Here is a 17,189-nt window from a genome sequence, read left to right on the forward strand (position 1 = left end):
CGTACGATTTCATCCCTTGGACTGGGACGCGCGGGGTGACACCACCCGGCCCGGCCTATTTTGTTTGGAAAATTGATAAGCGGAAATTATTAACTATGGTTATGATTATTATATATGACTCTGCTGAATATATATAATAATAAAAATATATACTAATATAACTGTCAGGTAATGTCGATTATACTAAGTAGGTAATTAAGAAGCGACCAAAACGGTAAACCTAATTACACGTCTGTATCAAAATTCTTTTTTTTCTTTAATCTGAATGTTTTTGGCCCACTGAATACAAATCTAAATTTATTTCCAAACAAAATGGCCTAAAAGCGTGCCAGAGCTGAATCCAAATTTCGTGCTTTCAGGAAAGTTTCAATTCTGTTTTTTGCACATCCTATAAAATTTTATTTCGTACAATTACACAGTAGGTAATTACACAATATGCATTTTTTCGCAAGCTCCTCAATTAAAAACTAAAATAAGATGAGTAATAAAAAATGTTTTCTAAATTAAAAAATTAAAAATCTATAGCTTCCTGACTCTTACTAGAGAAAACTGTTTATTTTGATTTAAAGAGTCTAAAGAAAAATATTGTAAAAAGGGGAAAGGCTAATGCACACTACAAATTAATAATAATAATAGTAAACATGACAATAGGATCGCGGTGCCATCTTTAAATCTGCTATGAACAACGATTGTCATTGCATGACATACCTATTCGGAATACTGCAGTCCCATTGGCCGAACGGCCTTCGCTCCCTGCGGCGAAGGGAGGCGCTTTTATATTAATTTAGGGCCACTTTGCACAGATTACCCTTTGTATATCTGACTCTGGGGTTGCCTTTGTGACGACTAGTCATTTTTTAATCGCAGCTCATTATTTCCTTTGTGAATCCGAGAATGTTTTTAAAAGTTTAATTGATAAAACTCATGAACAGAGATGAATAGTATTTTCAAAACAAATTTTTTTAGGTAAACCTTCACTTGATTAAGTACATCAAAATAAGTTTCATGATGATCAGGGCTTTTTGGGCCTTATAGGCGCCTTGGGGAGCATAGAGTTTGGGGCCCTAAGGCGCCGAACTAAGCCCGTTGAAGACTCGGGGTGACATCAAATGAGGCCGATTTTCTGTCATAGGTGTTGTGTTGATAAGTGTTGTTTTTCCGAAGATTTGACTCCTAGATGGGTCCGTAAATAATAATTTATTAATAAATTATAAATAAGGGATAGGTAGGTACTTACCATACTTAAGTTTTGTAGATTAAATACTGCAAATGACTAGATTTCAAAATGAACACGAAATAATAAGTAAATCATAAAACATAAGGGCAAGACAAGCGAGCATAAACATTTTCTTTAATTTTATAGAAGTAATTCGAAAGCGAATTAACAGTTAGGTATACTAGTAGGTATGGTGATAGCGTAGTGGTTAAGACGTCGGTCTCCTATTCGGGTGACTGGGGTTACATTACTGGCAGGCACCTGTAAGTGTTCAGAATTAGCATATTTCATAAATTACAACTTTATTTAAGAGTGGAAGAAAATATCAAGAGTTCTCCATAATGTATTCAAAGGTGTGTGAAGTCTGTCAATCTGCACTTGGCCAGCTGGGTGGACTAATTCATTATGATTAAGTTTAGTTTTATTTTTATTGAACCACCACCAGAATTATACAAAAAACATTAGGTAGGTAGGTACATTATTCAAATCCTAGGTGCTTAATTATCATATAATTGAAATTATTACTAAATTAAATTTGAATAAGGCTATTTAACATACTTATCTCTTTATTGAAGCTGTTTAATGATTATTATATGTGGGTACATGATACTTAAACAGGGTTAAATAAAAATATCAGAAAGTTCTCGGCACGTAATTGCTATTATTAAAACTAACAACTTTTGTTCTAAGTACAACTTTTCAATATTCCGTATTAATTTATTTCATGCCAAAAATTGAATAAATTGTGTTATATTATATCGGTAGTGACATTTACACTGTGTACACACAAACCAAATACACGAGACTCGAGAGCGAGATCGAGCCGAGATCGCACGGTGTTGAGAGTAGTAGGTAGTTACAAGGAGAGAATCTATGTAAATTATTGAATATTTGATATTTCAGAAAATATCGAGTTAAGAAAGCCATAGAACAAAAGTTGTTAGTTTTATTGATAATAATTACGTTCCGAGAGCTTTCTGATGTTTTTTATTTAACCCTGTATAATACGACACCCTGAAAGATGTTTTAAACAACGTTTTGATTAATAAGTTTTAGAAAATAGCCTCTTATAGCATTAGTAAATATTTACTAATTTATTAATTCTAGTAATAGAAACCTGCATGCCTGAGAGTTCTCCATAATGTTTAATTAATTAATTAAATTTATTTGTACCAAAAACATTTACAGTAAAGAAAAAAGATAGGTAGTAAAAGTGGACAGGGAAGCACTTATCTCTATGAGAGATCTCTACCAGTGACCCTTGGCAGTGCGAGAGATTGAAGAGTTCTCAAATATATGTGAAGTCTGCCAATCCGCACTTGGCCAGCATGGTAGACCATGGCGAGAAAACAATCTGAAGGAGACCCGTACTCTGTAGTGAGCCAGAAATAGGGTGATGATGTTGAAATATTTCTTTAAAACATGTTTTTATGATTTTTTTGTTTTGAACAGATTTGTTTTGTCCTTAAAGCCTGTTTTTTTCAACCCTAAGTATGATAAGTATAGATACCTACCTATTAGAATTCGGTAAAGGTTTGTAATAAAAATAAACAAACTAACTGAATATATTTAGTAGGTATATGACATATTACAAAATTCTATCCCTCTCATCCTAGAAATATCAGTTTGGATTTATCGATATAATAATAATAATAACATAACGTATAAATTGGTATCATCTATAACAATAATAAAAATACGCAATATAATAAATCGATAGAAATATTAATTAGTTACAGAATTATTTAATTTAGTTTTGTAGCGCTTATTGAAGCGATTGCTCGGACAGTGTTGCGGTCTAAAAATTAATAAATGCGCCTCTTTCTATAGAAAAAACTTGACACCAAAGTTACAACGTTTTAATCCACGTTTATCTGCCAAAGCAGAAACGGTAGGTAATACTAAAGGAAACCAAGTTCGAGCCGGACTAACCCTTTTAGGGGTCAGAACATTGGAAAGGAACGTAAAGCTGGGTACTTATTAGCGAGCTGTATCTGTAACCAAATAGATACAGTAACGAGGTTCTGGTATGTGCGCGATGGACACATCAGTTTGACCGTTGATACGAGCCACCTCGTTTTAATTGAAGTAGGTAATTGGCGTTCCGCTATGTCGGACGAAATACCTCGCGCTTGTGCGGCTTACAAACCAACAAACCTTTACTCGAAGATTACAAACAACCACAAAGATGATTAGATTAACTAACATGCAACTATGCTCAGCCTTTAGTAGTGTACCCAATAAGATAAAATACATCGATGGATAAAACCACACTGTCAAATCGTACATACCTGCCACAAGCATTGAGATGATAAAAATATCCAAGATTAAACACGTTTAAATATTTTCACAACATCTAGATAAACATTAAACAATTAATAATGATTAATATATTATAATCTTTAATATAACATTCAAATTTAAAATACTATTGTGTCTTTAATACTTATTTTTAATAAATGTATTAGCTATAATTATTTACGAAAATAATTACTTAATATAAAGATATATTTGTGCTAATTTCTAGATACTCTATCTAAGAAGTTAGTCGGGAGCACAAAAATAAAAACTGTGGATTGTTATAAGGGAGGTAATATTAAAAACAGCCTCTCCCGCAACATTCTAAATTTCAATTTAGTTTTGTTGGGTTCTGCGCAATCAAGTTTGTTTTTTTTATTTCGTAAGTAGGTAAATATTTTATACTTTAAATTTTTTCTTAAGCCGTAAAAATATTAATGAAAAACTGTATTAGGCATAGAGACCTCATCGTGATTTTAAAAGTATCATGTCATGCTCAAGGGATTTCGTTCGATTTTTATTTTTGATGTAGGTAAATTAGTTTTTTTTAATAAGATACCATCCACTACCACGCCACTCCTATAACTAAGGAAAATCTAAAACCCTGCATTATTTAATTCTCTTCACTTGTTAGGCTACGGGCTGCGCCAGAAAATATTTGTTTTTGGGGGCTAATGTACGCCATTTTGTTTTATGTGACGTCACCCACCTAGTGTCACTCCCACAATTTAAAGCAATCAACACCATCTGTATACTCGCTTAGCTTGCAGGCGACGCCAAACAATTTTTTTATATATGTATACCTAATACATACAACTGAAAAAAATTACCTTTCGGCCAACATTTATATACAACTAAATGCATAAACTAAACGAGGAGCTGGCGAAAAAAACGTAGCGTAGTTACACTCTGATCAAGTAACTTCACTGAATACAAAATATGAACTCATTTTTAAGCAAATCGGAAGTCTATGATTTCGATCAAAACGGTATAATTACAGTAAGGTTTCAGAAACTTTCATTCAGTTTTAGGCTTTTCCTATAAAATCTTAATTCGTGCAATTACACCATTTTGTACGCCAACTCCTCAATTATACATTAGTCTTTAGGTAGAGCGCTATCACTTTTCCCGCGGGAGTACACCCGGTATGCCGTCTTGGAACCCAACATCCTATCTAAAAGGCTATGCTTCGCTCGCCTTCGATGAGTGAGAACTTCTCGACAGAGTTCGTGGAACACCTCTCCGACCTGGTTCACCTGCTCAGCCGCGGCTACCTCAGCGAAGTTGCATTCGAAATCCTTTGCCAGTATTTCCCCTTCCTCTGGGCTAACCTATAACAAACCAAACAATGATTATACTTAGTTTTTAGGGTTCCGTACCTCGAAAGGAAAAACGGGACCCTTATAGGATTACTTTGTTGTCTGTCTGTCTGTGTGTCAAGAAACCTACAGGGTACTTCCCGTTGACCTAGAATCATGAAATTTGGCAGATTGGTAGGTCTTATAGCAGACATTAGAGGAAAATCTGAAAACCGTGAATTTGTGGTTACATCATAAGAAAAAAAATTAAAGAGAGATTTGTTCAAAACACTTTTTTAATTTTTTGTGATGTGACCATAAATTCACGGTTTTCAGATTTCCCCCCTAATGTCTGCTATCCTACCTGCTACCTACCTGCCAAATTTCATGATTCTAGATCAACGGGAAGTAGCCTGATTTCTTGACAGACAGACAGACAGACGACAAAGTGGTCCTATAAGGGTTCCGCTTTTCCTTTTGAGGTACGGATCCCTAAAAAAGATCCCGATTCCGCATAATGATGTATGCCTTGTAGTGCAAGAGTAGTTGATCATCTAACCTGTCTTAAATGCACCATATCTGCCTTGTTGCCAACGAGGGTCAAAGGAACCTCCGGTTGAAGGCTCTGCTTCGCTCGCCGCACATAGTTAAACGACTCCCTATCCGTAATAGAGTACACCAGGAACAAGCCGTCAGCCCACTGTGCGATTTCATTGCCAGGCAGCTCATTCAAACTCTGAAATGCATAAGAGACGATAAGGTTCAACTACAAAACCCAAACAATTTACAGGTTTTTACACCGTGGTATTTTGATAAGAAAGTCATATTTTCTAAATAAATGCAACCCTTCATTTGATACCAAACTCAATACTTTTTATTATTTATATATTTTACATATTTTGGTTTGTCGAAACTGTCTAAAGTTTTAGTATTCAGTGAAAGATAAATATTATCAAGTCTCCAAAAACCACCAACATATGAAATAATGGATTAAGAGACAGCGCGTGCCAGTACTTCGTTATTTATAAAAGCTGAATGTTTCTCTGCGTATTGTTCCCAACACAGAAAATAACGATAAGCGACTAAATCATACTTTTTTTACTTTGACGTAAGATTTTTAACCGACTTCAAGAAAGGAGGAGGTTCAATTCGTCGGATTTTTATTTTTTTTATTTTTTTACATCTTTATACATGTTATCTCCAAAGCCACTATGATCCAAACTTTATAGTCGCTGATCGTTCCTCCTTGTGTTGGGGACAATACGCATAGAAAATTTCAGCTTTTATAAAATAACGAAAGTCTTGCACGCACTGCTCTCTCCTACATGTTATTCGGAGTAGATTTGGCGCATTAACTTAGGCCCCGAATACACGTTTAAGTTTTACTCACGTAAGTACTTAGTCACTTGAGCAAAACTTACAGGGGTCTTACGTCTTAATATGTATTATTAAGGAATAAAAATAGATATAAACTTAAAGGGATGAATTGAGAACATCCGCTTTTTAAAATACTTATTGGTTAAAAAAAGGAAAGATATTTATAAAAACTAAACTTTAAAACTATACTATCAGTTCAGTACCTACCTTTGGGCATGTGTCCAATATTTCAAAAAGTATCGATTCCCCATCTAGAAGTGCTTCATGCTTGTATTTGCTATCTGAAAATAATTTAAAGACCTTTATACATAGGTACCTACAGTGAAAGTAGTTAGTTAGATAAGTATAAACCTACCCATAACTTTAAACGTCACATAATGGTGTTAGTTCGGATAGATACAATTTTTTAAAGAAAACTAGAATGACAGGTCTTAAGTGATAGCAATACACTTTCAGAATGCTCACTGCGAAATAAGCACTTTAGTCTAGAGATTGTGTACAATTTCCCCTAGTTTGATTATGACGTTATATAATAAAAAACTAAGTAGTGTAAGTTGTTAAAGCACAATCAGAATCCATACTGACCCATACTAATATTATAAACGCGAACGTGTGTCTGTCTGTCTATCTGTCCGTCTGTCTGTCTGTCTGTCTGACATAGGCTGCTTTTGATCCTGGAAAACTAAAGAGTTCCCACAAGATTTTGGAAAACGTAAATCCACGCGGACGAAGTCGTGGGCATCATCTAGTACGTAAATAAATCAGTTTTCAGTATCACTTAGGTAGTTTTATAGCTATCAGTTATCAATGGAAATGATTACCCTGTTGATGGTCGTATTCCCCGATGTATCGCTTGGTAAGAAAACGAACCGTCAGTGCTGAAAAAAAAAGATTTATTTCATGAATCGATGCAAACATCTAAGAAATGATTTATGAAAAACTTATATTGCAAAATGCGATAACGGCCCAAAGAGCGTCCATTTACAGGACTCCGTATAAGAAGGGTGCCATCAGAACCCTATTACTAATACTCCGTCCGTCGCGCGTCGGTCCGTCCGCCTGCGTGTCAGCTGGCTGTTGATATTTCGTGAACAGTAATAGGTAGAGAGTTGAAATTTTTAAAGAATATGTATAATTTCTATTGCCGCTACAACAACATCAATTAATAAAAATTTCAAAATAGCCGCAAAAAAAATAAAAAGTGTTATCCCTTGTACGATAGAACTTCGCCTGCACACTCGCGTTTGACCGATATTTTTTAAATCGGTAGAAAAGAACGAATATAAGGTAGCTCATATAGTTTTCTAAAGTCAATACATAATTCTAATTTCCACATTAGAAAATGAATTAAATATAAGTATCTATTGAGATACCTATCGCCTCCATTCAAACTGAAGGACTGATATAGGTACCTATTTGCATGTGGAGTAAACAAGGTATTCGTCTCATTACTAACCTTCGGATTTATAAATTGCCTATATAAGTTGAAGTTATTATAAAATAGAATTAGTTTTGGAATTTTGTTATTTTTTATTTACATGGTTTATGTATTTAAATTGCCTCAAAATTTGGCCTAAAATAGAGATATTTCAAAATTTCTACTTTCAAAACAAAAAACAAATTGTATGTAAACAGGAGTTGTATGTTTTAACACTTGTCGAATTGTCCAGCTAAATCGGCTGCTGCCGTAAGGTCGATCATGATCTATTCGAAACAGTTCGACAAAATAAATATCTCAAGGACCTATGTTTAAAATGTTTACGAGCTCCAGTTTATATATAAAACATTTGCTGCTATTTTCCCACGTGTGACTAACAACCACGACGTAATATGACGTCAAAATATTTAATGTGTATTCGGATTGATCAGCCCGCTTGTCTGTACAAACCGAAGGCCCAAAACACACGATACTTTTACCAATAGCAATCAACGGTTTTGCGATTGCTTCGACGCTTTAGTAACTAACTGATGGATTACAGGTTCAAAATTGCACATTCTAGCTACTGCATCCATGCTGCATTACGTCTCTGGTGAAACCACAGTAAAACATGCAAATGTTGCTAAGCTTCCAATACTACCTACTTCTTACAGTCATTGTATGAAATAAAATGTTCAATCTCTGCTTTTAGTTTTATAAAAATAAAATAAGCAGCCAAATCGCCAATAGTAGCTGCTAAAAGTATTCTTATGCGCGCTTCAGCGCTAACAATATGTAAGTAGTGTTTTTTTTTATAAATAGAAAACTATTCGCTTTAAACTATTTTATCCAATTAAATACTGAAGGCCTGAGGACCCTCGGAGTCTGGACCTGATGCGTGCGGCTGCCAATCATAATACAGGTACTTTAAGTAAATAAGTACCTACTCCCAGAGATTAGTACGTCTTTATCAATTTACCACTACATAGTTGGACAAATTGTTTCCTTCAAATAAGTAATTTAGGTACCAGTATGTTCTTATATAACAAGTAGATACATTATTATTTTAGTATCTTCATCTCATCATGTTATCATGGTATTACACTGAAGATGATGAACTGATAATCAATAAGTACTTACTAATCACAGATGAGAGAGAATTCTCTCATCTGTGGTACTAATCCATACTTATATTATAAAAGTGAACGTGTGTCTGTCTGCTAGTTTTTCACGGCCCATCTGTTTAAGAGATTTTACTGAAATTTGATACTGAGTTAGCTTATATCCCGGGGATGGACAGTTTTTATCCCGGATAATCAAAGAGTTCTCACGGGATTAAAAAAACCTAAAAACGCGCGATCAAAGTCGCAGGCATCATCTAGTATTATTTATTAATACGAAAGTGTGCCTGTCTGTCTGCTAGCATTGAGAAGCGGCGCTAAGACGAAGCACAGACAAATAGCGCAATGCGAGTTGAAATAATGAAATGGGAACCTAGTGTCTGTGCAACAAACCCACACAAATCGAAGTAATGGACACTGTGAAAGATTTCATTTTTCAGTGCGGTTGTAAATAGCTAACAACCGCAAGAGCTCGCAAAAATAAGCGATTAAACTCGATCGGCATCTGTCTTAATATTGGATTCTGTTTACTAGTTTGGCACACAATTTAAACATGGTCAAAGCCAAGGCTGCATATAAACGGTGCGGGATTTTCGTGCGGCAGTCGCGTGGTACTTAGCTACTCTAAAGGTTTGGTTGAAAGGTTAGGTTAGGTTAGCCTTTTAACCCTAATTTTACCCCTTCAGGGTGGGATTTTCGTACAAAAAAATTTAACTGACACCTACCCTCTAGAGAGAACCTACCCCCTTCCTTAGCGGATACTTAACTACAAATCCTCCAAATTTCATGTCTCTCGGACCAGTGGTTTTATCAGTCAGTCAGTCAGGACTTTAAATTTTATATGTACTTACAGATGTCAACGGGAAGTATCCTATAGGTTTTGATTCCGTTGACGAGTTTTAACAGACACGACAGATAGACAACGAAGTTATCCTAAAGGGCTCTTTTTTTCTTTGGAGATATGGAACCTTCAAAATGCTGATTATTTTGCAGTATGGTCTGTAGACAATGCTTCGCTTACTGACCGCGCGGCGAACTATGTCAAGTTTTTTGTGTAGGTAGGCGCGAAGAAATCCATGTCAAATAAACGCATCCTAAAGATCGCTATATAAATTACGAGAACATTAAAAGAGTAGGGCGTTTCATGTTAATTAACAAAGTGTTAATTTTAAATTTTGAATAGAATAATTTGTTGGCAGTCATGATATACACGGAATGACAATCTTATTTTGCTACTAAGTAGTTAATGCCCGCGACTTCATCCGCGTGAATGTACGTTTTTAAAAGGCCTGTGGGAGTTCTTTGATTTTCCGGGATAAAAAGTAGGCTTTATCACTCTACAGTCTACAGGTATTTAACTAAACAAACAAAACATAAGAATAATAAACTAAACATACATAACATGCAAAAAATCGCGTCGATCCGTTGCTTCGTAGCGACGTGTTTGAAGGACAAACCAACAAACAAACACACTTTCGCATTTGTAATATGGGTAGTGATATGAACAAAATATAGGTATGAATGTGTTATACCTATTACAACACCTTGTACTTATAAACATTTCTCTTGAAAATGTTCTTAATACAATGAGACCCGTATTGAATTGTACCTACTAAGAAATTTAGGTGCGTAAGTATCAATTATTTTTTACCAGCATCAAACCTGTTACTAATAAAGAAGAAATGAAAATGCATTGTAGAATGCAACATATTATGGAGTTGATGTTGGCCCGTAATACAGGGAATGTGTTAATATAATTATATATAATACATTATACATACATATTTAATATAATATTATACATTGATTCGAGCATGATTATTCATACAGCTGGTTATGATCTTTTAGTTCTGCCGACAGCGCACGACACGTTGCTTATTTATAAAGTGAATATAAGACAAACACATGGATATGTTAGTCATTAATAAGCTGGCCATATTCCAAGTTTAGGTTATGGCCTAGAATGCCAAATGGCGGTTTATTGGCATGCCCTCCCCAATCGTAACTTTAGTAATACCTAATCATTTTATACATCGACCACCATGTGGCATCATCATGATCAACCAATCGCCAGCTTACTATAGTGCACGGGTCTCCTCTCAAAGTGAAAAGGGTTCTGGCCAAAGTCTACCACACTGGCCAAGTGTAGATTGGCAGACACAACTTGGAGAACATTATGGAAATCTCTCAGGCATACAGGTTTCCTCGCAATGTTTTCCTTCACCATTAAAGCACGCGGATGAAGTCGCGGGCACCATCAGCTATAGTTATTAATAATCTTCAATATTTGAGTAATAAATTGGGACACGCCTACGAATATTAGAGTTAATAGGTGTAGTACGCAACAGGTCGACATGGCAATCAGGGTGTGAGCTAGGGAGATGCCACGCACACCCGCACGTCACCTGGCTAGCGCGGGGGATGTGCGGGTGCTTAGTATATTATCTATGTGCGGGTGTGCGGGGCATGCCCACTCCGATTGCTATCTCGACCTGTCGCGTACGCCTACTATACATATACATTAGCGGCATAGTCATAGTTCTACATATAATAATTGTGCTAAGTTTGACATAAGCATAAGACATAAGACAAATTTGACATAACAGTTTCTGAATTTGTGACAAACAGACAGTCCCGTCTTTTACTCACGATGTGATTATATACCTACTCTTTGTTTTACTTTTGAATCTCTGGAGCTCTAAAATTTTCACGAGTGAACATTTTTCGCAAAATAGACCTGAAAGAACCACTTAAGATGGCATGCTTTGGAAATATTTAAAATTCTGCCTACATTACAATTTGACACGGTGCAATTGGTATACTTGGCAGAAAATTTCATTTTTGGCGCAACATCAAAGTTCACAATGGACGATCAATCAACATTGTAAAACTGAAAGCGAAACTTTACACCTACTTACACTAAGTAATTCGATTTCAGTATCTCGTTCGTCACGCTGCTTAGTTCAAAAATAAAAGCTCATTAAGGCTGAAACACACATCGCTTGATGGAAACCTCTAAACGCTTGTTTCACGACCATGACTTATATATTACTTCGTATGGACAGGGTTATTGAACAAACAAAATGGCACCGACTCATTGGTGCTTATGCACCAATGCAACCTCAGTGACGTCTGGATTTCAAACGGGTCGTTCATTAGTAGGTCTATCTAAGAAGTGGCGCAGATTTATTTGGTACCTAAACCGTGAAATTTTGTTTGCTTGACCATATCTTGTCATTTAAATATTGATGTTCAGGACGGAAAAAAACATGCGATAATGTAGCATGTTATTAATGAAATAATTAATTTAGCGGCCTTTAAAAGCATGTGGCAGTATATTTTCTTCTTCTTCAAGTGCCATCTCCTACCGAAGGTTGGCAATCATTAAGCCTAACTAGATCTTGTTTACTGCTGCCCTAAACAGTGATCTTGTACTGATGTTAAACCACTGGCCAAAATTCTTGAGCCAGCATATTCGTCTACGGCCAGCCTTTTCTCTTGCCCTGTATTTATAAGCTGCAGTAGGTATATTTTAAATCAAGAAAACATCGTGCTGTAGAATTATAATATAACGGTGTTCCTGTCTGCCTATGATTCTTGCTACATTTTAAATTATCGTACCATGCAGCTCTGTGACATGCCGCAATGTCGCATTCGGTTGGCATAGGCCTAGAAATTGTAAAACAGATAGCGCGCGCGGTATTATTTGAGGTGCTTCATACTTTCTTACTTACCTATAAACCATACACGAGTACGCGCGCATTGTGTTTGTTTAGATCCAGGATCAAACTGCTGTTCTGACGTCGTTACAAAATTGCAATAATTAATTCGCAATTCACCGAAATACTTTTAAGCAGTTGGAATAAAATAATTGCAATACAAAGTCTCAAATATTCATCATACGAGTAGCAGCAAGAATGTTTAGAGGACGAAAGTAATTTAATCCATTCGAGTGCAGTTTGCCAGGACCAGGATCTTCAGCAATGAAAAAACGACCGGAGAGAGAGATGTACAGATTCAATCAAAATATACGGTAGGTAATAGGTATACAACGCAGAGGCTGAAGTGCTTTATTTCGAGAGAAACACGCCGACGGGCGCAACCTGTTTCAGAAATGTAATGCCCAGTCTTACCTAACTAAGCGTCAAGCGTGTAATGTTTTGCCAATAACAAGAAACTATTTTCGCTATTGGAAATCATGCAGCTTTGTGAATTTTAGAATGCATATCGTACTATGGTGTTAGCTACTCTTGCCTCTCGCATAAAGAAAAGAATTTTGATGCAATAAAATGTTATACTTAAATACTACTGGCTTTTATCGTTATCGCAAGCATCTTCACACTATTATAAAATATCTAGCCCATTCTGCCACATATTTTGTCTGTTCCAGTCTCGGAAACTACTGAAGAGATTTTCACTCGGTTTTTACCAATGGATAGCCAGATACTGTGTGAAGTTTAGCTTTAAAATTTTATAAAGTTGTAGTGTAAATCGGTCGAACTACTTATCATCATCAATATCAATCAATCATCAATACCTACTTATAATAAAACTGTAACAGGTCAAATTCTGTACATTGAAGATATTTTGAAATTTTTTTTTCGAGGGCACTCTATAATCGATACTGAACCCAAAACTGTAATTTTTTTCATTTTTGTCTGTCTGTCTGTCTGTCTGTCTGTCTGTCTGTCTGTATCACGGCCGCGCATCACGCTGAAACTACTGAATGGATTCCAATGAAACTTGGTACGATTTGAGGTCATACTATGAGGAAGAATATAGGATACTTTTTATCCCGAAATTCAGCATGGTTCCCGTAGGAGAGGGGATGAAAGTTAAAATGTATACTGAGTTGTAATTCATTAACGCGTAGTCCGATTTCATTCATTCTTTTTTTGTTCGAATAAACTTTTACAAGTACTTACGAATAGTCAGATGCATCTACCACTGGTTCGGAATGCCTTTCCTACCGAGAAGAACCAGCAAGAAACTCGGCGGTTGCTCGGCGGTGTCTCTTTTCAAAGAATAGTCAATGTTGAATTGGTATAAAAGTTACGCTTAGTATAAACTATGGCTTACGTACCTACCAAGCAACGACTTCATGATTCAACTCCATATCCCAACTCTTCAACCCTGATGATGCAGGGTAGTGCATTCCTAAGCCACTGTTGATTGTGTAATACTTAATATTGTAGATGCCAAACATATATACCATTATTGAACTTCAAGTTCCAACTCTTCAATACTGATGCTGCAGGGTACCTACTGCACTCCTAATCTATGGGGTTTTAGGAACTGTTGATGGTGAATTAATATTGTACCATTTACTATTGCACCAAACCACGACTACATGATTGAACTCCGTTCACAAAAATCCACGCACTTCATCGAAATCCTATTCTATTCCAAACTTATTCGCCAGCGAGACAAGAGTGGAGAAGACGGATAGGGACGTGTGAGGGATGCAACGGATCGACGTGATTTTTTACATCATCATCAGCCTGCGGACGTCCACTGTTGGACTGCCTTCCCTAAAGAGCGCCACCACACCCGGTCTTCAGCCTTCCTCATCCAGCCACTTCCCGCCAGCCTCTTTATATCGTCGGTCCATCGTGCTGGAGGGCGTCCCACACTATGCTTGCCTACCTACGCGGTCTCCACTCAAGGACTTTCCGGCTCCAACGGCCATCACCTCTACGACAGGCATGACCTGCCTTCTTTTATCCACGAAAATAAAAGAGTTCCCATGGGCTTTTGAAAACCTACATCCACACGGACGAAGTCGCGGGCATCAGCTAGTACCTAATAATATCAATTCAGTCAGTAAAAACCTAGCCACTAATAGCTTTTCTGTGTGTCTATAGTTCGCGACAGGTTAAGGTGGCAATCGGGGTATGAGGCGGGGAGATGCCCCGCTCACCTGCACGTCACCTGCGCTATCCCGCACCAGGTTAGCGCGGGGGCTGTGCGGGTGTGCGGGGCGTCCCCACCCCGATTGCTATCTCGACCTGTCGCGTACCATACATGTGCTTATATTGCGTAAACCGTAATAGACGTAAATGAAAACATTGTACTGTGGAGCTTTTCCTCTTAATTTGAACCAAAATAAAGCAATGCGAGGCGGGCCGAAAAGAGCCGATTTTTGTCGATTCGTATGATGATTGGATGGTTGACGTATAATATATTGTTCCGATCGGCTCCGTATATATCTACTATCTACAGAAATAGTTCACATATTTCTAAGGATATTTTTAGATCACTAGAGGTCGATCTTATAAGCACGTCATTGTCTTGCCTTTTGCACTATTTACGCGAACCTCCTCAGTAACACTGATATCTCAATAGGTAATACGAATGTGTGTATTTATTTCTGTTTTGTCGATTACATCAATAAATCTCAATTAATTATGAAAATACTAGCTGATGCCCGCGACTTCGTTTGCGTGGAATTAGGTTTTTTAAAAATCCCGTGGGAACTCTTTGATTTTCCGGGATAAACAGTAGCCTAGAGCACTTTCCAGGTATTTATCTATACCCATGCAAAAAATCACGTTAATCCGTTGCACCGTTGCGACGTGATTGAAGGACAAACCAACAAACCAAGAAACAAACACACTTTCGCATTCATAATAAGGGTAGGATCTGATTATACCAAAAGATTAACGATATCAGACCACTATAATATTGGCCCAAATAGAATTCTTTGACAAATATAATATGTTTTTTTTCACATACTTAATAGCTAGATAATTTTATAGTTATAGCAATGTATGGTTTTGAATTTCAGACGCTGAATGATATTTTTGTGTTTAATTTATTTAATTACTTGTTATGTTAAAAATAATACCTTGTTACCTACGCCTACTTAATTTATGGATTTGGTTAAACAGACACACATAATGGTTCTTGACAGAGTCAACAGTGAATAAATCTATTTATCTCATATTTTAGCTCCTTAAATAATAATAATAATAATATGATACAATAATATAACATTTTTTGCGCAGCGGATCAGCCTGGCTGTCCAGCGCGGAAATGCAGCCAGTATTCTTGGCACCATTCCACGCGGTCATGATTTATATAGTAATTAGATAAGGCTAGCCTTAAGTTTTATTGTATTAAAAAAAAAATAGTAAAAAAAAAAAAAAAAAAAAAATAATATAACATTAATACTAGTATAGGTACGCTAGCCAGTAGGTGCCTAGGTTTCTATTTAGATAACTAACTAGTAGACGTCATAGCAGTTCAATTAAGTTCTTGTTAGGTACAAAAAATAAATAAAAGCTATACAATTATGATAATATGCGATTTTATTAAAATTTATGTGTACCTACCTACGTACCTACTTATGTAGGTGGTACCTACTTATTTTTAAAATATGTAGTTTAGGAAGTCTGCTTCCTACAGACGATGATAATTTTTCGCCAGGTCAGTAAATAATAATTTCCTAGTTTCATACATTCGCTATGCAATTTCTTCATAAGATATACATTAGGTAAATACTAAGTATATAAAAAAATGAGAAAAGAAGAAATAACTTAGAAATTAACTTGGGTTCCAGAGAAGACAAGTATCTATGTAAAACCTACTTATCCTATATAGTTAAAAAATTTCGTTACTCAACAACATTTCATACAGCTTCACTTTTCAAGACAAGCTGAAAACCACAATTTGGATCTAGATACCTAAGTTTCCGTTGCACTTATGTTATATACCTACCTATAGTAAAAAATATACATTTGTATTCGCCGCACACATACCACTTTTGCCGACCGATGGTGCGCCTATTACGGCCACTTTCACTTCGGACAGCGATGACTTCTTCCGTCTTATGCCTCGCGATGTCATTTTTCCGCACGCATTATCTAGTTATCGCCGCGGCAAACACGCCGAATGCTCGGCGAACGGCGTTTGACGCGCGGCTCAGCGCCTCACTCGACGAGAACCCCGCTCCCGCCTTCCAGCTAAAAATATATATAAAGCGACACTGCTCTGACATCGACTCCCGTGTTAATGGGTCAAGATCTGGCCAAGATCATGCAAATAGGCATGTTTACGTCGCGTCCAGCTTCCTGACGCTTAACACCACGTGTCCGTGGCGACAGGCCAACCCCGTACGCAGCGCTCGACTTTTACATACTTACCTATTTTACCCAGCTGCGAGAGAGTGAAAATGATAGGTATGTAAAAGACAAGCCCGCTGAACCGACGCGACGATTTGAAGGTGGCGGGAAGTACATAGATAAGGAAGGCAGAGGACTTTGTTTGGTGGTGCGCTCTCAAAGACTGCTATGTCCAGCAGTGGACTAAACAGTCTGATGGATGAAATGTGTTCCACGGGAGAGTATTCAGGTAGTAAGTATTTACCAGTTACAGTGACCCACTCTAGCTTCACTTGGTGGAATTTCTAGAAATCTTCGATTACTTAGTTGGGGTTCACGTCTTGGGGAAAAACTATGTTA

At 36.7% G+C, this 17,189-nt stretch overlaps 1 protein-coding gene across 1 annotated transcript; it reads right to left on the minus strand.

Annotated features, from left to right (window-relative positions):
* Positions 1-2,772: 2,772 nt before the first annotated feature.
* LOC117995880 (ras-related and estrogen-regulated growth inhibitor) lies at positions 2,773-16,736 on the minus strand. The gene is made up of 5 exons (XM_034983893.2): positions 16,488-16,736; positions 7,011-7,067; positions 6,397-6,470; positions 5,372-5,548; positions 2,773-4,845 (listed from the first exon to the last, which is right to left on the minus strand). The coding sequence occupies exons 1-5, from the start codon at positions 16,573-16,575 to the stop codon at positions 4,612-4,614; spliced, it is 630 nt and encodes a 209-aa protein (XP_034839784.1). The 5' UTR covers positions 16,576-16,736; the 3' UTR covers positions 2,773-4,611.
* Positions 16,737-17,189: the final 453 nt, after the last annotated feature.

Source organism: Maniola hyperantus, chromosome Z, assembly GCF_902806685.2.
Source record: "Maniola hyperantus chromosome Z, iAphHyp1.2, whole genome shotgun sequence".
NCBI classification, from domain to species: Eukaryota; Metazoa; Arthropoda; class Insecta; order Lepidoptera; family Nymphalidae; genus Maniola; species Maniola hyperantus.

What these genes read in the sequence shown, in the direction of transcription:
- LOC117995880 (XM_034983893.2), bottom strand. Translation starts at nt 16,575, where the DNA reads ATGACATCGCGAGGCATAAGACGGAAGAAGTCATCGCTGTCCGAAGTG. An exon ending in ACCATCGGTCGGCAAAAGTG is followed by an intron (nt 7,068 to 16,487) that starts GTATGTGTGCGG and finishes TTTTTTTTTCAG; the next exon opens with CACTGACGGTTCGTTTTCTT. An exon ending in ATATGGTGCATTTAAGACAG is followed by an intron (nt 4,846 to 5,371) that starts GTTAGATGATCA and finishes GGTTTGTTATAG; the next exon opens with GTTAGCCCAGAGGAAGGGGA.